At 44.3% G+C, this 24658-nt stretch overlaps 1 protein-coding gene across 1 annotated transcript in view; it reads left to right on the top strand.

Annotated features, from left to right (window-relative positions):
* The first annotated feature begins 1115 nt into the window (after nt 1-1115).
* The window catches only part of phf21aa (PHD finger protein 21Aa), a 37339-nt gene continuing 13796 nt past the window's right edge, over nt 1116-24658 (top strand). The window contains exons 1-4 of the mRNA XM_030793771.1: nt 1116-1145; nt 2017-2115; nt 3552-3584; nt 4807-4872. Of these exons, the coding sequence (XP_030649631.1) occupies nt 1116-1145; nt 2017-2115; nt 3552-3584; nt 4807-4872 (228 nt within the window). The remainder of the gene's footprint in view (nt 1146-2016; nt 2116-3551; nt 3585-4806; nt 4873-24658) is intronic.

Consider the following 24658-nt stretch of genomic DNA (forward strand, 5'->3'; position numbering starts at 1 on the left):
TATATTGCTCTAATTTAGACGCAAAGGACTGCAGGAAGAATGGAAGTGTCAGTGAGTGAGAGAGAGAGAGAGGGAGGGAGTGAGAAAGAGAGATGGAGAAAATAGCAGCGCAGTCTGGCAGGTGGGGAGTTTGTGTAATGGTGTTGTGTTATTGTTGTTAGTTTGGCGCACGGCCCTGGCCGGAAATCAATCGGACAGCCACGGCACCGGAGAAGCCTGAATTTATCCACTCCAGAGCCGGAGTTTACTGAGACATGAGGACTGTTTACGGAGACGTATGTGCAGTTTAAGCAGCATGGTGCAGGACCTGAGCACACACACTGCGCTCACAAACGTCCGTCTGAGAGAAGCGTCCTCGGGCTGGCGACGATCAGGCGTGTTTACGTCCAATGGTTCGTTCGTTCGTTTGGTGAAGGGTTTTCCGCTTATAGAGAAGGTTTTTCTCTCTGTCAAAGAGACAACAAGATTGCTTACCACTGTGTACATTGGCTCACATCAGAGTGCAACGCCAATGATCTAATACCTCTTCAACTTTTATGACTCGTCATCATAGAGACTTCTCTGAGGTTAAAGAGAGAGAGAGAGAGAGAGAGAGAGAGAATGGACGGGTGAATGGAAGAAATAGATTGAATGACTGAATAAGGGAGAGGAGCTAAGGGTGAAAAAGATCAGAAGGAGAGATTGAGAGAGGAGGGGAACAGACCAGTCAGCAGATGAGTGAGAAAGAGAGTTGGTGAGGGGGAGGCATTAAACTCACCGTAGTTAGTGGGTCAGAGGAAGATAGACAGACAGAGAGACAGACAGACAGAGAGACAGACAGGCTTCTATGGAACAGAGTCAATTATGGGAGAGAGAGAGAGTTGTGGAGGAAGAGTGAGAACGGAGAATTGCAGAGTGGACAGATTCTCACCTGCCCTGAGTTTATGTATATGTGAACGAAAAAGTGAAGGAACAGGGGACAAATTCTCCACTGCTGAATGTGTGTGTGTGTTCTTGTGTGTGTGTGTGTGTGAGAGAGAGAGAGAAACAGAGACAGGGGTCTAACTCTTTCATCTTTTTTTTTTTTTGTTTTTTTTTTGACATCCCAGCAGCAGTACCCCCACGCCGGCGTTTGGATGGTGTTCAAAACGGCAGACGTTGTGAAGGTATGGCACACACGCGCGCTTCTCCCAGGCGCTGGGTGGGGATTTGGGGAGGATGTTGGATTACAGTGAAAGCTCCAGATTTGACCGCGGTGAAGAGTGAGACAGCCCAGAGCTTGTTTGAGAGGAACAGCTCTCTTTCATTCATCTTATTTCATTCATCCGTCCTCTCAGACAATGTTTTAATGAAAGGACTGTTTGTGAAGGATGGACTCTCAGGAATGGTGTGTGTGTGTGTGTGTGTGTTCAGCTCTGGCTGTCTCCTCACGGAGTAGATAAGATTAACACGGGTTATAACCACATGTATCCTGACACCGAATACACACTTATAAAAGATGACTGGCTAACAGAGCGCGCGCACACGTGCGCACACACACATACATGCACACACACACATACACACACACATGCGCGCACACACACACACGCGTGCACGTACGCACACATGCACACGCACACACACACACACACACACACACACACACCGAAGTGTGGCAGATAAAATCACGGTTGGAACAGTGTGGAATGGGGGCAGGCCAGTCATCTCTCTCTTATTACTGTGAAAATGGCTTTCTATTGGCAGAGGCCTGACTGCAGTCTCGTTGTCACGGCAATCCCAGAACTAACAATATGCGTTTCAATCGAAATAACACTGTCCAACCCAGTCTTTATTTATAGCACGCCGAAGACTGCTGTTGTCATTCTGAACACAAAGGAAGCCACTATTGAATGAGGAAGCAAATTGTCCCTATTTCTCTGTTTTTTCTTTATCTGTCTCTCTCTCTCTCTTTCTCTCTGTCTCCTCTCTCTCTCTCTCTACCTGTCTCTCTCTCTCTCTTTTACTCTCCCTCTCTGCCCCTCTGCCTGTTCTCAGGTTGAGAGTGCTGTGGGGTGGAGTTGTGGACAGAGGGGATCAATGATGGAGCTCCAGAACCTGCAGGAGGCCTTGAAAGTGGAGATACAGATCCATCAGGTACGGGGAGCGTCCCTCTGCTCCTCCTCTCCCAAAACACTCCCCCCTCGTTTCCCGTCCTCCCGCAAAACTCATCCACCTCTTACTCCCTCGTTCAAAATTCACCTTGGCTTACCCCCCCCCCCTTTTTTTAAGACACTCCCGTGGCTCTCCGTCTCTGTGGTAGGAGATTGATTGGCATGTGAAGATTGGTTGGAGTGTGAAGATATGTTGGAGTGTGTGTTTAGGCTAAATTAGATGTCTCTGTGATTTTTAAGTTCACTTTTTTGGAGGAACCGCACTGTCCGTTTAATCCCGCAAGCAAAATCTAACAAAGCCGCACGAAAAGACCAGGGACACTCAGACAGAGCAAATTGGCCTTTTCTGTTAAAGCCCCGGTTCCCTCTGTCTGTCAGTTGTCAGTTTCCGCTCTTTCTCATTTAATACAGGCGCGTTTACGGGAGAGAGAGAGAGCTTAGTGTGGATGACTGAACGTACATTTAGCTTTTCACAAACCAAGATCATGCCCTTTCCCTCACTTGTTTAATAGACTTTACTCATTCTCAATTATTGAAAGATGTTAGGTTTCTATATTTTATTTCTCTGTGTCTTCTTTGTTATTACAGTGCAATTTGGAAATTCATTTATTTGATCCATTTTCCCTCTTTGTTTTCTCTCAACGTCAGCTTAACCGTTAATTACAGTGGACGGAAAATGACTGCAGTCTAACAGTTTCTCATTATCTGAGGAGTGCTGACTTTTTTCCCTTGTTTGATGTGTGTGTGTGCGTGTGTGTGTGTGGTGTGTGTGTGTGTGTGTGAGTGTGCGTGTGTGTGTGTGTGTGCGTGTTAAAACATACAACTGGACTGGATTGTGTGTGTTTGTGTGTGTGTGGGCATCTGTATTAAAATGTACAACTGGACTGAATTATCTGTGTGTACGTGTGTGTGTGTGTGTTAAGATGTACAGCCGGATTGAATAGTGTGTGTGTGTGTGTGTGTGTGTGTGTGGGTGTGAGTTAAAACGTACAACCGGACTGAATTGAAGTGTCTTTTCATCCGCTCCTTTGCACTGTCTTCCCTCCTTCTCCAGTCTTTCAAGATGTCTGCATCACACTCTCTTCACTGATATTAGCTTTGTGCGTTAGCGGTTGCAGCAGTCACAAGATTTCCAGTACGCTGGTCGCATTCACTACCGCTCACTGTGCCTTTCTCTAAGTGTCACATCCAATTGAGCTGTACATGAACCTCCTCCCCAGTCAGTCTGAAAGGGGGATGGGCAGCCCTGCCTGCAGTACACACAGGCGCCTCTAGGGGCCACTATAACTACAGCCAGCGCTACATCGAATGCTACATGTTACCACTGATTTTCTGTTGGAGAGATAATCTTCTATTTGTTTGTGTCTGTATGGGAGACATTGTTTGACATGTTTTTGTTTTTTATTTTATTTATTGCAGAAACTAGTGGCTCAGATGAAGCAAGATCCACAGGTAAGTAGTTCCTAATGGGTTTTTTTGGTTTTGTTTTGCTTTGCTTTGCTTTGGGTTTTTTTTTTTTTTTGGTTTAATTTTTAGTTGTGTTTTGTTTTGTTCTGTTCTGTTTCGTTTGTTCATCAGTGATATTATCTATGAATGCACCATTTGAGTTTCACTTCATGATATTGTGATGTTTCATCTGTTTATGGATGTGTAATGAGTTGCTGCCTGCTCCGCTCTCTGCCGACGTGGAATTCACTGTCTGTTCTGTATTTTTAGCAGCAGTGCATTTGACTAATGAGAACGTGACTATTTGTGTCACTGCCTTGATAAATGCAATGGAGACATAATTGTGGAGTTGTTTGTCTTCCTTGTGGATTTGTGACATATTTCTAACAGAGACTGGGCAGATGTTGTTTTGTACCTGAATATGAAAGAAGATTCCCTCACAGACCTGAGTGAAATAAGTCTGTGAAGTGTTCGAGTCATTGGCTCTCCTTTTTGAAACTTTAATTTAATATCGTGTTGTCTTTCTTTTCTTACTAAAGCTGTAATAAGACTGGCCCAGTCTGAGAATTGCGGAGGAAACTCAGATTAAAGAGAACAAACATTAATAAAGAGAAGGAGCATTTGCATGTGACCCCCGCCAGGTTTTTTTTGTCGTTTGTTTGACGACACACCCCCAGTGTGTAACCTGTGGAAAGGAGAGAATGTGGGCGTGGCATGGGTGGGTGGGGGGGGGCACACAGCTGTGGAACTGTTTGAGTCAATGTCAGCATGCTGTGACCCCTGCTTTTAGCCTCCTGTTGTTTTGTACAACAACCGTCACATCTGCTGGAAACATGACACTCTCTCTTTCTCTCTCATATACGCACACACACACACACACACACACTCACACACACATGCACACACACACACACACACACACACACACACACTCGGCTGCGTGTGTTGTCTCCTCACTGAGGTTTGACGAAAGAGGATTTCCTGTATGAAAGTTGTGGTGTTTTTGGTTATTAGTTTCTCTGTCTCTGTTGTATGACACGTATACCAGGTCGTTTCTTATAACCTCAGCACAGACTTATCAGGCGTGTCTGTCGTTTCATGCCCGCCCAGCTGCGCATGTGCTGTACAGATGCATTGTGGGAGTCACTCGGGGACAAGAGGGCACCTGTCAGATGAATCACTGAATACATGTAAATGTGATGGGGTTTTGTTTTTTATCTCTGGACAGAACGCTGATCTGAAGAAACAGCTCCATGAGCTCCAGGCCAAGATCACAGCGCTGAGTGAGAAACAGGTGAGACTGTCAGAGACTCTTCACACACACACACACACACACACACACTGGCCACACCTGGGACCACCCCTCTCTAAAGTCTTCTCATATCCCCAGTGCATCACTAACTGTTCTCTATGAGAGTCTGCACCCTGCACCCCTGTACAGACTGACTCAGCCCCTGTGTGTGTGTTTCTTCAGATGTCTCGTCATCAGCTCAGTCAGTGCTCAGTCCAGATTAGACCAGCGTTGTAAAGTTAGACACTGCTTAGAGACACTGGGTGTTTCACTGAATGTTGTAAAGTTAGACACTGCTTAGAGACACTGGGTGTTTCACTGAATGTTGTAAAGTTAGACACAGCTTAGAGACACTGGGTGTTTCACTGAATGTTGTAAAGTTAGACACAGTTTAGAGACACTGGGTGTTTCACTGAATGTTGTAAAGTTAGACACAGCTTAGAGACACTGGGTGTTTCACTGAGTGAAGGCTACCCGCCGTTGTTCATAGTTTTCACTTGTTAATCTTTGTACAGAGCTCTTTCATAGAGGACATGCTCAATGGGATTTCTCTTAGTACTGTGATGAGAAGTCAGGCATTGAGAAGTGTGGAGGTTCACTGGTACTGGTGTCGACTGGCAAAAGTCTGGTATTGTCACATCCCTTTGCCCAGTTATGCCGATCGATGCTTGTCAGCCAAACTGTACATTTGTGTAGTTTGGTATTTGTTTAGGCAAGTGTGTGTTTGTCACCACCTGCGCACGCTGATGTGTGAAGTGTGAAGCTGTCTTAAGATAAGGTGTTAAGGCTGGTGTTGGGTGCAGGTGTGTGTCAGTGAGCGGGGCTGTGCTAAGGTAAGACTTTAGGGAAAGTGCAGGCGTTGAGTGCAGGTGTGTGTTAAGATGAGTGGCTGTGTTAATGTACGGTGTTAGCGTAGTTGCATGTGTTCTGACAGGTGTGTCTGTAACGGCGAATGGCCGCGTTAAGCTGTGTGTGTTTGGATAGGTGTGTGTTAAGGTGAGAGGCTGTGTTAAAGTAAAGTGTTCAGGCACACGTTGCAGTCAGGCGTGTGTTCAGGGCAGGTGTGTGTGAAAGTGAAGAGTTGCGTTAAGTGAAGGTTTTAAGGCAGGTGCAGGTGTGTGTGTGTGTGTGGGGGGGGTGTTTTAATGTGAGTGGTTCTTTCCTGCATGGACTGACTAAAGCCTTTCACAGGCAGAAGATTGAGTAACATGGTGCGGCGAGAGCACGTCAGACGATATTTTCTCTTTCCCCGGAGTCTCGTTCCTTTGACGTACCCTCAGTGTGAGACGTCTCACAGAAAGAACTCCACTTCTCTCCACCTGTCACTTATCGATCTTTCACCACTTCCCTTTGTTCCCGCCTCCAAAGACGTTTTTTAAAAACGTCAACTTTCATTGTTCCTGCGAAAGGAAAGCCTCTGAAAGGAAAAATAGAGCAGGCCGTGGATCAGCTGGGATTGGGAATTCTTTGTCAGAGCCTTAATTAAAGATTTTTTTTTTTTTTTGCTTTTCTGTGTTGGTTTTGAGATGAGAACATCGCTGGGTAATGTTTCATATCTAAGTCATGGTTTGAGGGTGAGGAGTGCGATTATGAGTAACACATGGAGGAAAAAGAGAAAGAGAGAGGAGGAAGGAGAGAGAGAGAAAAAAAGAGATGAAGGCACTTTCGTAGACTTGTTTTTGACTCCTAAATGCCACATGAGAACCACACTCCAGCAACAGGAATGATGTAATAAGATCATAGGAGTTTCTCTGTAATAACGGCCTCTCTCGGTGATGAAGTCCAGACAGCGGTTTGACTCAGTCACTTTAAAACTCTCAGCAGGGATAATAAGAGTCAACATCTTATTTGTGTCAGCTATTTGTCTACAGACTGTAAAAATATTGTTGAACAAAATGTTATTGTACAAGCGGGTAAATTTGTGCCAGTTTCTGATTTTATTATGCAGATTGTGATACACTACTCTGTGTGCGTGTGTGTGTGTGTCTGTGTGTGTGTCTGAGTGTGTGTGTGTGTGTATGTGTGTGTGTGTGTGTGTGAGTGTGTGTGTGTGTGTATGTGTGTGTCTGAGTGTGTGTGTGTGTGTATGTGTGTTTGTGTGTGTGTGTGTGTGTAGCTTAGGGCCCACAGTTGGCTCCAGATTTTGCTTGTGAATCTTATATTGTTTTGTTTTGGGTTTTTTGTTTGTTTGTTTGTTCATTTTCACTGTCAGAATCAAAATGCCAACGTGAATGTTTTTAAGGGACTCAGGGAGTTCTGAGTATTCTGATTCCAGCAATTCTCCTGATCTGGGATCAGTTACCCCCCCCCCTGTTTTCATCTGCTCTTATCCTTTCACTGCATTCCACGCAGGATAGCAGCATATGTTTTTTCACCCACAGAGTCATAGTTTTTATCATTAATTCAATACGTTTGAATCATTAAATCCTTACGCACTTGTTATGGTGATCACATGTCACACTTTGATGTTACTGGAATGAGTAAAACATGTTCAGATGACCTTGAGTTCTTGAATTACACAATGCTTTAATCTCTGAAGCCTGCTGAAGCACTGCAAGAAATCGTTAGAGCACATTTCAAAGCAATGAATGCATTCAAAAAGGAAACACACACACACACACACACTCACTCACATATACTCCAGACAGTGAGAACTCAAACTGGGACAGGGATGTGCTGATATAGGCGATCCTGTCCTGCCGTGTGTTACTGTCTGTGTGAGGCCGAAAATCTCCCATCATAAAAACAGTCTGTGGTCTCCAAAGAGATTCTCCAAAGATTAAAACTACTCAACGATTTTTCTTTTCTTTTCTTTTCTTTTCTTTTCTTTTCTTTTCTTTTCTTTTCTTTTCTTTTCTTTTCTTCTTCTCTATCCCCCCCCCCTTCCCCTCCCATCTGCCCTTTTCCATTAATGAGAAGCGGAGGCCTGGGTGGGTGGGCCACGCAGGTGCGTGCGGGCGAAGGGGGGCGGGGGGGGCAGTGTGTGGCATTCGTGGTGGGAGGTGTTCAGATTCTGAAGTATCGTAAAGACACAAATGAGATCCTCTGAGAAAGTGTTAGAAGACTGACATTTATTTTACATGTAGAGCCAATCCTGCCTGAAAGGTGTGTGTGTGTGTGTGTGTGTGTGTGTGTGTGTGTGTGTGTGTGTGCATGTGTGTGTGTCTGTGTGTGAGAGAGAGAGAGAGACTCAGACTTTTTGTGGATTCTCAGTATATCTGTCTAACAGGAGACTAACTAGCTGTGCGTGCATGTGTGTATGTATGTGTGCGTGTGTGTGCGTGTGTGTGTGTGTGTGTGTGTGTGTGTGTGTGTGGTAGTGAGTGCTCTCCAGTGGAGAAATACAGCTCTTTATTATCCACTGTGGTCTCATATGATGACTGCCCTGTGCTATACAGGGGAATTTGTTTCCAACTCAGTCAGTATTCCGCTCACGTGTCTGCATCTGTCCAGAGGAGCAGAGACATTATCAAACATAGATTCATCTGCCGTGCGCACCAGAACAGGCTGGAGTTTTATGAAAAAATAAAGTCCCCCGGCTTACACAACAGGTAGGTCGTAATAAAAAAAAAAGGAGGGGGGGGGGGGGTTCCACTGGCTTACAGAAGAGCTGAATTATCAAAGAGATTTATTGGACTTGCAGAGACAGTGAGACGTATAGGAGTTTGGTCCACTCTGCTGTCTGCGAGGTTACCCCAGGTTAGCATGTAAAGACGCGTTAGAAGCACCAAGGAATCGGATCAGTTCGGTCGTTTACATTTAACAGCCCGAAACGTTCTTTTTTACTGTAAAACAAACTGCTGGATGTGATCAGGTGCCTCGTTATGAGGAAAAAAAATAGTTCAATCTTATCTAGAAACGTGAGTCACATGTGCTTGAGGCGTGGCCACTCTATCAGAGAGATTAGTCATTCATGTAGACTGGGTCGTGGTGGTCTCTGACCTCGTCATATCGTGTGATGGTTGCGGTCATGTGGTGCAAACTTGCGTGTCCAGTGTCCTCCTCTTTTCTTCCTGTCAGTTTATCGGCAAAATCGTTTAAATAATAAACTGATGATTTATTATTTAATAACTATTAGTGATAAAGCTGATGTAAGGCTGTCATGAATAAGACATGTCGTTCATTACATGAAGTATAATAACATTAATCCAGACCTGCAGACCAACCACTCTTTAATCTTCAGGGCTCTAAATTTACTGACCTGCGCCAAAAAGATTGGACCCTTGAAGTTTTTATGGAAGTTGTTTAAAAAAAACATAACCTTTTATGATGGCCTTTGCCACATGCCATGGTTACGTTTATGACATCAGCCTGTCATTTTGATGGCCCAGATGACATTCATCACAGACTTCACTGGGAGGTGCAGTCTGTATAAGTTGTGCAGATTATGAATCGTCATGTTCACTCTCCCCGTTTTCCGTGCCCTCGATTCAAAGTTTTGTGACGAGAGAGCAAAAAAAAAAAAAAAAGATTTCTTTCCCAGCTTCTCAGTGTAAGTTATTCTTTGGCTAAAACTTTATGGTAGTGAATAAAAATCGATGTAAATTCAAACTTTTATGTCAACAGAAAACATCTTGGGAGAGGTTTAATGGTTTCTGTGCCCCTCGCTCTCACTGTCTCACACTGTGAGCGGAAAAAAGAAATAAAAAAAAAAAAACGGAAAAGAAAAGGTTGAAGGAAGTATTTCTCTGGGATGCTGAAACTGCTCTGCTATCGGGATTCTGCTCTGAGGAGAGTAAAATTAACCGAAGTGGGTGTAAATCCATCAGACTACAGCAACACAGTGGTGTCAGGGCCCTCTGGAAATTCACGTTTGGTGCGGTTTATTATCTGACTGAAAAAAACAAACAAACAAACAAACAAACAAACAGCGCTTTCTTGGCTGTTTCCCCTTTTTCTTCAAAGTCTTAGTTTTTTTTTTCTTTACTTTTTTTTGTTCCTCACACAGTTAAAAGCAGGGAAGGCTGGGAGTGATTTGGTGATTTTAGATTGCCTGGCATCACTACTGAAACCCCACAGAAGTGACAAGCTTTTAAAAACATGTGAATGTTCAAAGGAAGAAAGAGGACCTGTCAGTTGCTTCGCTTTTCAAATGTGAGAGACTGTGAACACATACGTGTGTGTGTGTGAGTGTGTGTGTGTATGTGTTGGTGCATAAAAACCTCACACAGTAATGTTCTCAAATGTGAGGCAGACTGAGTGCTTACGAGTTTAGCAGTGTTCCCCATGGTGATGCTTAGAGGTACGTGATTCAACAGCAGAAAAAAAAAAGTAAAACATTCTCTGAGGCCTATTTCTAAACCAGATGTCACTCCTGTTTCTAAACCAGATGTCACTCCAGTTTCTAAACCAGATGTCACTCCAGTTTCTAAAAAAGACATGTCCTGCCCGTTTCTCGTGCGGATTTAAACACTGCTGCTGGGGTGATACTCCTTAGTAATACAGTGGGCTTTGACTAGAGTGAATAGGCGACAGGTTTTCCTGTGATAGGATTTGAGTGGTTTTCATGTTTTATTGTCATTGTTTCATGGTGATACTATGTCTGGTATAGCCCGTGGTTCATTCTGTTCTCTTCTGCTCCCACATAAATAGGTCATATATAGGTTAGCTACATCTCGCTCCCAGTTACAGCCCTCCCCCCAACACACACACAAACACACACACACACACATGCTCACACACACACACACACATACACTCACCTCTCTCTGTCTCTCTTTCCTGTCTCTTTTCCCCTATGCCAAGCAGATCTCTGGCATGTACGGTCTATGGTAAATGCATGACTAATTTGTGAGTCCCTCTGGATTAACTGCTGTGTTCTTGGTTTCTCTTAAAGGCTTTGGTGGTTCTTTAATCTGTTAATCTGTCGTTAAACTGTGTCATGAGTCCTATCAGAAATGTGTTTAAACATCTTCCTGTGAGAGACTGCTCTTAGGCTCCTCGCAACACTCTTGGTTTTTTTTTTTTCTTTTTTCTCTCTTTCTTTCTTTCTTTTTTTTTTTTTTTTTGTAAGCCGTGGTGTAGAGACACAGGCGACTTCTTTTTCGTGCGTCGCATCAAACCCGTGTCTCTCTTAAAGCAGCCGTTCTGTCATCACACCGTCGTCCCGCTGTTACTTCACCGAGAACAGGCCAATTCAGTACACCTCTCAGAGTATAACTGTGACTTCACCTAGAACAGGCCAATTCAGTACACCTCTCAGAGTATAACAGTGACTTCACCTAGAACAGGCCAATTCAGTACACCTCTCAGAGTATAACTGTGACTTCACCTAGAACAGGCCAATTCAGTACACCTCTCAGAGTATAACTGTGACTTCACCTAGAACAGGCCAATTCAGTACACCTCTCAGAGTTTAGCTGTGACTTCACCTAGAACAGGCCAATTCAGTACACCTCTCAGAGTATAACTGTGACTTCACCTAGAACAGGCCAATTCAGTACACCTCTCAGAGTATAACTGTGTCTTCACCTAGAACAGGCCAATTCAGTACACCTCTCAGAGTATAACTGTGACTTCACCTAGAACAGGCCAATTCAGTACACCTCTCAGAGTTTAACTGTGACTTCACCTAGAACAGGCCAATTCAGTACACCTCTCAGAGTATAACTGTGACTTCACCTAGAACAGGCCAATTCAGTACACCTCTCAGAGTATAACTGTGACTTCACCTAGAACAGGCCAATTCAGTACACCTCTCAGAGTATAACTGTGACTTCACCTAGAACAGGCCAATTCAGTACACCTCTCAGAGTTTAGCTGTGACTTCACCTAGAACAGGCCAATTCAGTACACCTCTCAGAGTATAACAGTGACTTCACCTAGAACAGGCCAATTCAGTACACCTCTCAGAGTATAACAGTGACTTCACCTAGAACAGGCCAATTCAGTACACCTCTCAGAGTTTAGCTGTGACTTCACCTAGAACAGGCCAATTCAGTACACCTCTCAGAGTATAACAGTGACTTCACCTAGAACAGGCCAATTCAGTACACCTCTCAGAGTTTAGCTGTGACTTCACCTAGAACAGGCCAATTCAGTACACCTCTCAGAGTATAACAGTGACTTCACCTAGAACAGGCCAATTCAGTACACCTCTCAGAGTATAACAGTGACTTCACCTAGAACAGGCCAATTCAGTACACCTCTCAGAGTATAACTGTGACTTCTCCTAGAACAGGCCAATTCAGTACACCTCTCAGAGTTTAGCTGTGACTTCACCTAGAACAGGCCAATTCAGTACACCTCTCAGAGTTTAGCTGTGACTTCACCTAGAACAGGCCAATTCAGTACACCTCTCAGAGTTTAGCTGTTACTTCACCTAGAACAGGCCAATTCAGTACACCTCTCAGAGTTTAGCTGTGACTTCACCTAGAACAGGCCAATTCAGTACACCTCTCAGAGTTTAGCTGTGACTTCACCTAGAACAGGCCAATTCAGTACACCTCTCAGAGTTTAGCTGTGACTTCACCTAGAACAGGCCAATTCAGTACACCTCTCAGAGTTTAGCTGTGACTTCACCTAGAACAGGCCAATTCAGTACACCTCTCAGAGTTTAGCTGTGACTTCACCTAGAACAGGCCAATTCAGTACACCTCTCAGAGTTTAGCTGTGACTTCACCTAGAACAGGCCAATTCAGTACACCTCTCAGAGTTTAGCTGGAGGAACCATAGGCTGAGAGAGAGAGAGGGGGAGAGAGAGAGAGAGAGAGAGAGAGAGAGAGAAGTCAGGGCTCGGCTCTCTCCTGCTAATGAGCACTCACCGTTAGAAGCAGAGTAATACACAGAGCCTCAGTCAAGCTGTGACATTTTCATTGGCTAATTAAAGGTATTTGTGATTTAATTTTCTCTTTAAAGAGCACTCTCTGTGAGTATTTCCAAATATAGCCGTGCTGTTGTCATGCACACTTTTATTTTATTTTATTTGGGTTTTCTTTTTTTCCCCCATGTGTGAAGAGCACACAAAAAAATGTCCTTTCTCCTCCTGTAACTGGCTGTGGTAAAAACCTGGTGCTGTGAAATGCAGACAGATGAGCTACGCTTTTGATGACTGTAAAGAGACGTGACACTCAAAGCCAAGACGAGAGTTTTGTTGCTGATGATGATGTGTGCTGGATTCCGTTTTGATTTGCCTGGGCCATAAGCTTTGTTAGCAGTTAGCAGCATCGGTAGCTGTTATCATAATGGCCTGAGTGTTCTCACATTGCTCAGTGACATTGCTGCTCTATCAGTAATACAGATAAAGACGTCGTTACAGACGTTAGAGAGAGAGAGAGGTGGCGTGTGGATGTGTGTTTATGTAAAGTGTCTGGGACACTGTGGGAGGGGGGGGGGGATGCGCTCATTCATAAGTTCGGTTTGGGCCCAGTCTGCTGCAGTGTTCCAACACTCACCTGTCCCGGATTCCACACAAGCTGGGTTGTGTTCCCTAGCAACAAGTGGACCATATGGTGGATTGAATGTGTGTGTGTGTGTGTGTGCGGCAGCTGATAGGACGTCTCTCTTCTGTCTAACAGCTGTGCTTTGACCATAGTTGACAGGTACATAACCTTCTACTCTGATCAGTGTCTGTCTTCAGGTTCATAACCTCAAGGTGACTTGCGTAACCGTGGCTCTCTGATGGTGAGCCGTCTCGCAGTTGGCTACGCCCACTCCGCATATACCTCAGAAGGCTCTAGTCCATTACGCCTCACCTGATTGGCTGGCAGTCATGACAGTCATGTCTAGGGGTGACCAGCATGCTTCTTTCCCAAAGAAAGTGTTTGATTATGTTCTGTATTATTTTCATTCAAATAAAAATGAAGGTTTTTTCCCTCACATACTGTGTGTAGAAAGAGATGATTTATCTGTTTTAAAGAGAGTTTTAATGACCCCCTCCAGCACTTTACCGAACCCTTCAGAGAGCGATTCGAGCTTTACTGTGCATCCGCAGGTGGGCCAGCAGCATTCTCTGATAAATGTCCTGGCAGTTAGTGTTTGATGACAGTGGGGGGGGGGGGGGGGGGGGGTTTGGAGCACCTGTGCAGAGCAGGGAGATATCTGGGGCTCTCTGTATAACACAGGAGAACAGAGCGGGAAAACTGATATCGAGTCAGAGACGACTGAGATTCATGGTGCACCTTTGCTGGGACTCTTCTATAAGCTTTCCACCGGGAGAAACTCGGTGAAGAGTGTTCCAGCCAGATGACTGTGTTTTTCCGTCTTTCCTACTACGTCCACTAAAAGCCGTCCGTTCGTTTTGGAGCACAGAGCAGAATCTTTCCACCGGGTCACCTTTTCCGTCTCGGCTCTCCGCGGACAGACGGGTTTTGTACTCTGTATTCTTGTTCGGCCCTCGCTATAGCAATGGGCAGAGCGAGAGATAAACCGTTCAGTCGTAAAGCAGGGTCGTCTGTGGTGGTGTGTGTGTGTGTGTGTGTGTGTGTGTGTGTGTGTGTGTGTGTGTGTGTGTGTGTGTGTGGGGCGGGGCTGAGGCAGCGTACTTTAATTCCACTCAGCACTTCTCTATGTCACAACGTCAGCTCCGCTCTTCCGCCTGGCCGCCCCGACCTCCGTAGGCCGGCCGGAGTCGGCCTGCGCCGTATCACCAGAGAGCAGACTTTCAAACCGACAGGCCTAGCGGAAAGGCCGGCCAATGAGAGCCTGGCGCGCGGAAAACCTGGATTAACCGGGAGGAAGGATGCAAGATCTCACTGGGGCGGGAAAAAAAAGGTGTTCTATGACGACAGCAGCAAGGGAACTGCCCCCCAGGAACACATGAGAACAGACCACATTCACTCCTGCACAAGAGTTAAGTGACTGGTCTAGGGCATGTGTGTGTCTGTGTGAGGTCTGAGGGCAGACAGATGCTTTGTCTATTGTACCTGTTGTTTGTGTTCAACATTTTGCCTGTGTTCTGTGTGTTTGTTGAACACAGTCTGTCAGTGGTCAGTAAACCCAAGTTCCTGTCCTTCTGACTGATACCCCCCCCCCACACACACACACACACAAACACACACACACACACACACACACACACACACACAAACACAGACATAATTTTATTATGACCAACGAAAGTGACCACTCACTCACAACACAGATTAGGCTAATCTCCCATTGTTAATCTCTGAGCACTGTTCACGCTCCCTCTTTCAGCCTGATTTTTTTTTACGCAGTCAAATTATAAAATATTTTTTACTGTTAATGTTTTAAGTGTTTTTAATGTTTTATGCGTGAATTAGTTTACTGAATAAGAATGCCATCCCCAAAGCTTCTAAATTAGTGATTTGTTCATTTACATGCAGTAAGAGCCTATTAACTTTTGACCAGTAAAAAGTTTTTTAGTTTAATAGTACATTAAGATTCAACAAACTATTTGATGCAGTATGCAGTGTGGTTAATTTTTTTTTTTTTTGGTACTATTTAACTCAACTTCTGTAAGACAGTGATTGGTACACCAAGAGGGCTTAAGATGATCCACCGGTCTAAACTCAACATTTAACCAAAAAAGTCTTTTAAAAGTCTTATTTTTACATATTCGTACATAATTGAACTTTTTGATCTGGGATGCCTTGAGTGAGTGGGCTCTAGACTGCAGTGTGACGGGTTTGGCAGTTTAATTATACAGACGGGCTGTTTGTGTCGGTGTCGTGTCTCTTTGAGGCAGAACCGCGGGAGTCGGAGCTCCGTCTGGAGACCAGCGGTGTTTGAGTGGTCATTCAGTCTAAAAGCAGCCCAGGTTTGTTAACGCCGCTCAGCCGTGGGAAGCCTAATTACTGTTTAAGGTAGATAGATCAGCCTCCGGTTTTTGGTTACGCGTTTAAATGGTTTGATTAAGCTCAAAGCACCATCTGTTTCCCTCTGCACCATGTTTTGTTCAACAGAGAAGAGGGAAAGAAAAGAAAAGAAAAGAAAAGAAAAGAAAGAACAGCCTTATTGAGCAGTTCTGGACGAAGGTCTGTTTTTTTTTAATGTAACAGTGGGAGAAACGTATGGAGCAGGTCTGAAATGGAGCTGTCTGTTTGAAGTGGTAAGATCAGAGGAGAGAGGAGAATATGTGAGAGGGCCTCCGTTCTCCGCGGAGCCGGGAGACACGAGGCATCTGGGTCACGCCAGGCCGTATCGCTCTGGAACGAGACGGCGTCGGCGGAGCAGTTTCACCCTCCCGTGCTCACACACAAACCTGCTGTTGGGAAACAGAGTCGTCTAGTCTACATTTCTCCTCACACACACACACGCACACACACACACACACACACACACACACACACACACAGGCACACACAGCGCAGCTCAGGTTGTTCTGACACAGGGCAGGCTCCAGCAGCAGTAACTTTCTTATTACAGTTCTAAGTAAATGTGCAGGTATTGATTGGACTTACTGAATCTGCTCTGATACTGTTATTGACTCCGAAGAGCAGCTGTTGTCTCTTAAGTCAACAGAGTATGGGTCAGACAGGTACACGTCTGTATGGACAGACAGTGTCTCTGCATGGACCTGCTTTACATGTGCTCAGTCTACTCTCTCAGCATACAGAAACACAGAGAGAGGGAGAGAGACGGAACTCACAAAACCTAAAATCCCATATTCAGTAAATGATACAGTGTGTGATTGTGTGTGTGTGCACGCGTGCGTATGTGTGTGTGTGTGCGTGTGTATGCATATGTGTGTGTGTGTATGCGTATATGTGTGTGTTTGTGTGTGTATTAGGGATGTTACGATACCACAAACTCACGGTACGATAATACTACAATAAAAAGTCCACGATACGATATTTATCATGATATTAAAAGAACAAAGAAAAATCATGACTTAAAAAAATGTCCTTTCTTGAATAATAAATCAGCATTTTTTATTCGTTTAGAATTTGTTTTTAACTTAAAGTGTTTCTGCTTTCCTTCTTTAATAAATAAAATAAAAGTAGTGAGCCATGACCTAAGCATGTATGGAAACCCCAAGACGCCATCAGTTTACATTTTAATTTTGATTCCATTTCATTGTGATGACGTATTTTTCTTTGTTTTTTAGAGATCTTGAGTTATTTATGTCATTATCATGAAGTAATGAAACTTCGTTGTAATGAAACTTGGTTGTTTCCTTGAGATTTTGAATTAATTGTGTTGTGATCGGGGGAAAACGGTTGTTTTCTCAAGATCTCGAATGAATTATGTCGTTATCTTGAGAAAACAAAGTTTCGTTATTTCGTGATGATGACATAAATAAGTCGAGATCTCGAGGAAACAAAGAAAAATAACATGTTTTCACGAGAAAACGGAATCTAAATTAAATGTAAATTTATGGCACTTGAGGATTACCGGTATTGAGACATTTTTTATCGAGATATCGCGATATTAGATATATCGTTAACAGCCTTAGTGTGTGTGTGTGTGTGTGTGTGTGTGTGTGTGTAAGACGGTGATTGTAAAGAAATGTAAAGAAATGAGTGAGGACATTTTAGCAGCTGTAGTGCATATGTATGTGTATATGTGTGTATGTATGTATGTGTGTGGGTGGGTATGTGTGTGTGTGTGATAGTGTGTGTATGTGTGTGTGTAGAGAGGACAGCCTGCAGTAAAGAGTTGGAGCGGAGTAGTGACAAAACAGTTAAAGACTCCCCTCAGTCCTCACATGACGCATTATGAGGACAGTGCGATGACGGCTTTGTTTAGAGAGCTCTAATCCCTGAAACAGGCACACACATACATACACACACACACACAAACACATACAGTACACATGTGAACACACACACACACACTCACAATGTGTTCAGAGTTTGTCTGTCTATTCATGTGTGTATTCTGTGTAAAGGCCGTAACACACTTGCTGAATTTGTGAAGGTGTAAAGGAAGCTGCAGTATTGTCTTGCAAATGTTCCTGTTAAAAATGTTTTAGTTTAGACCACCGCGTCTGTGTGAATAATGAGATGTTTCAGAGAGAGATACACTAATGGTGTTTTGATTGTGCACTGTGGGAAACAAGACCAGTGAGCTCTCTGGAGAACTGCCCACAGTTCTTTTCTCTTACTGCCCACATCCTCTCGTCCAGCGCCTGTTTATTCTACACCAGCCAATCAATCACTCTCTGCCTGTCGCCGTTGACAACAAGCCACCTCTGACTTTACATTCATTAAAAAGGGTGTGTGGTACGAAAGGCACAAGCACAAAAGGATTGGGAAAAAAAAAAAACAGGACTGAAGATATTGAGAGCAAATACAGGTCTAATGTCGTTTTGAATTTACCGGCTGCATTTGACATCCGCAGCCGTGGCTGTTTCGAGTCAGCGTTCGTCTGTTTGATGCAGGTTGGGTAAGATGCCGGAGAAGTTTTTTTTTATACTGGGTCTGAATGCACTGTCCAGTTTGGCTCCAGTGTGCTGTTGAAGTAAAGGAAGGGGAAATCTTAAACTTACTGGCCTGAAGGTACACATCCCCAGATTGCAAACAGGCTATGAGAGATCTGACACCCGATCGACTCTTCTAATCGGTACAGTTTTGTCGAGCCTAAAGAGTTTGTTTGAGGTGATTATGCCGAACGATATGCTGGCGATTTAAAAGAGAGATCACAGTGATATTTCAGGACATGGCTGTGCCTTCATGAGTTCGGTGTGTTCTGTATGGAAGTTCATATAATCCGGAATCTTCCAGCTGACTGCCTGGCTTTGTCTGTTTGTTTGCCCTTACACTTGCTTGATTTGCTCTTTTAAAAGATCACGATAATGGCCTCAGGCCCAACCAAGCCCCTCCCATCCCATCCTCTCTCCCACCCGATTGGCTGTCGTGCTGCACAGAGGCCGCGCTGCATATGTAACTGTCTAATGACAATTAATGAGCAAATCCTGTAACGTTTTACATCAGTCACCGTTTGTTTAGCGACGCAGCCAGAACTGCATTTAAACTCTGCCTGCAGTCTTAGATAACTATCCGTTTCTTACTGTGCTAAGTATGATTTATAAAGCAGTGTGTTATTACTGTGTGTATACAGATGCATGTTCCAGCTGGAGAAAACCGTGTGAATCATGGTGTAATCTCCTCATTCACCTTCTCAGTTTTCACTGTCAAACTGCGCAAGTACAGAATCCTTCTGCGGCTTTCAGCCTGATCAATTTCCTTACAATCCTCTACAAGTTTGTCTCTGCTCTGTCTAATCCCCCTCAAATCCTTTTGCCTGCTCAACACTTTTAAACAAGACAAAACCACTTAATTTTTTTTTTTTTTACAACCACCACAAATCTGTATGTGTGTGTGTGTGTGTGCGCGGGTATCTCTGTGTTTCCCTGTTTTGATTAGTGTTGGCAAGACTCTATGAAGACAGAAGTGTTGTAACATGTTAGTTTGAGTCTGTGTGTGTTGGCGTTAGATCCAACAGCTCAGAGAGAGAGAGAGAGACAGAGAGAGAGAGAGGGAGGGAGGGAGGGAGTGAGGGAGGGAGAGAAGGCAGGCAGTGTCTGTGAGGAGGTGGTAACGTGAGTGGAATTTGAATGGAGGCTTGAGTGTGCTCTTTAAATGGCATCCTTGCAGACAGAGACAGACGCACTACCATCAGGGAGAGAAATCCTCACACCTGAGAAATCTTCACTAACGCAAACTCATACGATCACTCACTCCCTCTGTCTCTCTCTCTCTCTCTCTCTCTCTCCATCTCTCACTCTCTCTCTCTCTCCTCTCTCCCCGTCTCTCTGCCTCTCTACCCCTCCCCCCTTTGTTTCCCTGTCCCTCTCTTTCCACCTTTCTCTCTCTCTCTCGCTCTCTCTCCTCTCTCTCTCTCTTGCTTTCTCTCCTCTCTCTCTCTCCTCTTGTCTCTCCAGCCCCTCTCTCTCCCCCCCCCCTCCCTCTTCTTCTCCTTCCTCTGCCTCCCCATTGCTCTTGTCCCCCTCCACTGTCTTTATCTTCCTCTCTCCGTAGGGCCTTGCTTCTCTGCAGAAGAGAGAAAAAAAGGGAAAAAGGAGAAGAAAGAGGATTATGAAGGGGAGAGAGAAAAGCGACAGAGTCAGCATGTCTTAAGTTCTGACAGAGATGTGTTTCTTATTGCTGATAGAGAGAGAGAGAGAGAGAGAGAGGGTCTGACTAAATTAGCACTGACAAACTGCAGCTCACAGGTCATGTCCTGCACATGTACACTGAGACTGTATTGAGACATGGCTAGTGTTCGCCTCTTATCTCCTGTGTTAAAGACAATACAACATCTCCAGTTTCTCTGTGCTTCACTGGAGCACTTAATAACACAGCCATTAAGTGTTTTCTGCCTGTGCTGACCTGACATCTTCTTAAGGAGACTGATTGCACTCTCAGGTTGGGTATTGTACAGTTCTAGTCACCACTCAGAGCTTATTGTTCCCGCCTCTGCACTCAACGTGTGTGTTAAGGAAAGGTGTGTCTTACATAGGAGGCAGCAGTTTGAGATGGTGTTTGTCAGGGGGCGGAGACTAGGTTGAAATAGGCTGAAAGGGGGTGGGGTTTATGAGGAGAGTTTTGCCTGAACCTGCACTAGTGTGAAATCTAGAGGGAGACTCCAGAGTTTAGACTGAAATCGGTGCTAGGTGGAAATTACTATATGTTTAAATAAACTGTGTTGGGAGACAGAGTTTGGACTGAAGAGGGCTCTCTATTGAGGTGGAGGTGGAGTCTGGGCAGAGGAGGGTTCTGTGAGGAGGCGGAGTCTGGGTTGATGATGGGCTATGTGCAGAGGCGGAGTCTGGGTTGACGGTGGGCTCCGTGTGGAGGCGGAGTCTGGGTTGTTGATGAATTCTGTGAGGAGGCAGAGTCTGGGTTGATGATGGGCTATGTGCAGAGGCGGAGTCTAGGTTGACGGTGGGCTCCGTGTGGAGGCGGAGTCTGGGTTGTTGATGAATTCTGTGTGGAGGCGGAGTCTGGGTTGATGATGGGCTATGTGCAGAGGCGGAGTCTGGGTTGACGGTGGGCTCCGTGTGGAGGCGGAGTCTGGGTTGTTGATGGATTCTGTGTGGAGGCGGAGTCTGGGTTGATGATGGGCTATGTGCAGAGGCGGAGTCTGGGCTGAGGAGGGTTCTGTGTGGAGGCGGAGTCTAAGTTGTTGATGGGTTCTGTGTGGAGGCGGAGTCTGGGTTGAGGGTGGGCTCTGTGTGGAGGCGGAGTCTGGGTTGTGGGTGGGCTCTGTGTGGAGGCGGAGTTTGTGTGGCATCTCTTGTTGTTGAACATGTATTTAGAGAAGATTTGGGAAATATGGAGCTGATAGATGCATGGGCCTCTGATTGACACACGCCTGTGGATTTAGTGGTGTTCACTCTGTGTTTACTCTTTGTTTACAATGTTGTTTATGTTTTATTTACACTGATGTTTGTTCTGGTGTTTACTACGTGTCACTCTGTCGTCTACATAGCACAAATGTAAATTAATATAATTTATATCATTCAGTATCATCTCATCCATGCGTGTGTGCGTGTGTGTGTGTGTGTGTGTGTTCGTGCATGCGTGTGTGTGTGTGAGTGTGTGTGTATGTGTGTGTGAGTGTGTGTGTTTGTTTGTTTTCTATGTGTATGTGTGTGTGTGCGCGCGCGCGCGTGTGTGTGTGTGCGCGCGTGTGTCTGTGTATGTGTGTCTTTGTGTATGTGTGTCTCTGGATCTGATGATTATGACAGTTATGTATGCACTTAGTCTGAATCGAGGTCTCGCCAAAAACCCTGACGCGAAGGCATGGCAAAGTGAAGTGGAGTGACAGTTTGTGGAGAGAGATAGTTAGTGTTTGAGTTTGGCTTGAATTTGATGAGTCAGTTGGCCCTGTTAGTGAGGAGCCTGTTTTTCTGAGTGTGCTGCACTGGAACACTGAGTTCAGTTAGAATAAGAAAACCAGTACACCTACATTGTCTCATCTCGTCTCATCTCGTCTCGCCTCTGTCTCGTCTCCGTCTCCGTCTCCGTGTTCCACACAGGCACACAGATGGCACCGCACGGCAGTTAACGCTTTGTTCTGTGACAAAAAGAAGTTTCAGCAGAAATCAGAGGAAGTGAAAGAGAAAAAGAGAGAGAGAGAGAGAGGGAGAGAGAGAGGGGGAGAGAGAGGGAGAAAAGAAAAAAAGAGAAGAGGTTTGTGCCATTCTTCAGTCTCCCTCTAATCTAATGAAAGTGAAAACCAGACCTGGCCGCAGTAAATCAATCTCTTACTTCTCACTCAAAAGCCCAAACTCACTCCTACCTTACAATTAGGATTCTGCTCTGTAAGAAATCCTCTTGCCCGGTTAATTACTGTGTTAATGGTTCTCTAATTAGATCAGGTGACATCGATGCTAAATAAAAGAATATAATGAGGTTCTAACGACTCACCGCAAAAATTTGGTACGCTATGTTATAGTTATATATTAAGTCCATATGGACGGACGTTACACAGTAGTGCAGTGTGAAGAGTTTGACCGAAGTGTCCTTGTCTTGACATGTGTCAGTGCACTGTGAACCCTCTGAATCCAGTGAGTGTATTTACATAAACAACATCACAAACTCAGCTGCCTTTTTTTGTTTGTTTGTTTGTTTGTTTGTGTGGGTTCGTTTTGTTTCCCCCCCCCCTCTTCTGAGATTAGAGATGAGTCAGAATTACACATATTTTGCAGTCAACAGTGTTCATACTGAAAGCATTACGCCAGAAAAGATATTGAATAATTCTGCGTGTTGGCTTGTGTTTAAAGGCCACGTACTACATAAGTCTTTTTACGCGTATCCAGAGTGGAGCGTGTTTTTCTGTGCTGTGGCTGGCAGTGTCGTTTTTTTCACATTTGTTACATCATGTTGTGTGTACGGAGTGTGTGTGTGTGCAGACAGGCCTTAAGGGTTTAAGTGAAGGGCAGAAAATACTTGCGTTTGGAAGCTTAGTTTCTGCTCACAGCAGTCGAGATTGAAAGATTTGAGGAGTTGGTTCACTTACTAGCAGGACGTTGCCTTCATATAAGAAAAATGAGTGGCGTGTGTGTGTGTGTGTGTATGTGTGCACGCGTGTCTGTGTGTGTCTGTGTGTGTATTTATGTCAGAATGAGTGTGCTTACAGTGATGGCTCAAGGCAGTCAGTGTGCACATGTAGCCTAACAGAGAATGACAGTAGAGTGCCCTCTAGGGGTAAGTTGTAGGTTTGCAGCGTGTATGGAAAGGAAATAGCCAGCAGTGCATTAGTGCATTAGCACACACCAGTGACCATGGCCTTAGAGATACAGTGTACACACAGTATTACAACTGTGTCTGCCCTTCATTCATAACCATAAATTACTCATAAATACACTGTTTTCAACTACGTGATTACCTGACAGCTCCGTTTAAATGAAGATTATTTACAATCTACGCTGCTCTCTCTCTCTCTGTCTCTCTCTCTGTCTCTCTCTTTGATGGGCTTTTTGAAGTGATGTTCTGTGGTTTGTGTGATGGGTGAGACATTTCTTTTTTAGAAACAGAAGCATGCATGGCACTGTAGATGTTGCACTGTGAGCGAGCGTTAGGCTGAATCCTACACAGACGTGGTCATTGGTGGGAAGTTGGAAGGGGTTTGCTGTCAGAATCATAAGACAGTCTTCTGATAAGACATGTCTGACTGTGGCAGCTGCTTGGCTTTCTGTGTGTGTGTGTGTGTGTGTGTGTGTGTGTGTGTGTTGATGTGTGTGTATAGACATACATTCTAGAGTAAGTTGTAGGTCTTTGCGGCAGTGTGACAGACATAGAGTTACGCTGTCTGATACATAATGTAACACTCTGCTTTAATGTCTTATTCTTTTTCCTCCTTTTCTCTTCCTCTCAGCCAATCAGCTCTCTTCCAGCTCAGGCCTGCGTATCACCACCGACGCGCAGTCATATCAGTTATAATTACCACAGTCTCAATCACACACACACAGTTATAACAGTTATAAATACCACAGTCTCAATCACACACACACAGTTATAACAGTTATAATTACCACAGTCTCAATCACACACACACACAGTTATAACAGTTATAATTACCACAGTCTCAATCACACACACACAGTCATAACAGTTATAATTACCACAGTCTCAATCACACACACACAGTCATAACAGTTATAATTACCACAGTCTCAATCACACACACACAGTCATAACAGTTATAATTACCACAGTCTCAAGCACACACACACAGTTATAACAGTTATAATTACCACAGTCTCAATCACACACACACAGTCATAACAGTTATAATTACCACAGTCTCAATCACACACACACAGTTATAACAGTTATAATTACCACAGTCTCAATCACACACACACAGTTATAACAGTTATAATTACCACAGTCTCAATCACACACACACAGTCATAACAGTTATAATTACCACAGTCTCAGTCACACACACACAGTTATAACAGTTATAATTACCACAGTCTCAATCACACACACACACAGTTATAACAGTTATAAATACCACAGTCTCAATCACACACACACAGTTATAACAGTTATAAATGTCACAGTCTCAATCACACACACACAGTTATAACAGTTATAATTACCACAGTTTCAATCACACACACACAGTCATAACAGTTATAATTACCACAGTCTCAAGCACACACACACAGTTATAACAGTTATAATTACCACAGTCTCAATCACACACACACAGTCATAACAGTTATAATTACCACAGTCTCAATCACACACACACAGTCATAACAGTTATAATTACCACAGTCTCAAGCACACACACACAGTTATAACAGTTATAATTACCACAGTCTCAATCACACACACACAGTTATAACAGTTATAATTACCACAGTCTCAATCACACACACACAGTTATAACAGTTATAATTACCACAGTCTCAATCACACAC

This window comes from Chanos chanos, chromosome 2 (genome assembly GCF_902362185.1).
Source record: "Chanos chanos chromosome 2, fChaCha1.1, whole genome shotgun sequence".
Lineage (NCBI taxonomy): Eukaryota > Metazoa > Chordata > Actinopteri > Gonorynchiformes > Chanidae > Chanos > Chanos chanos.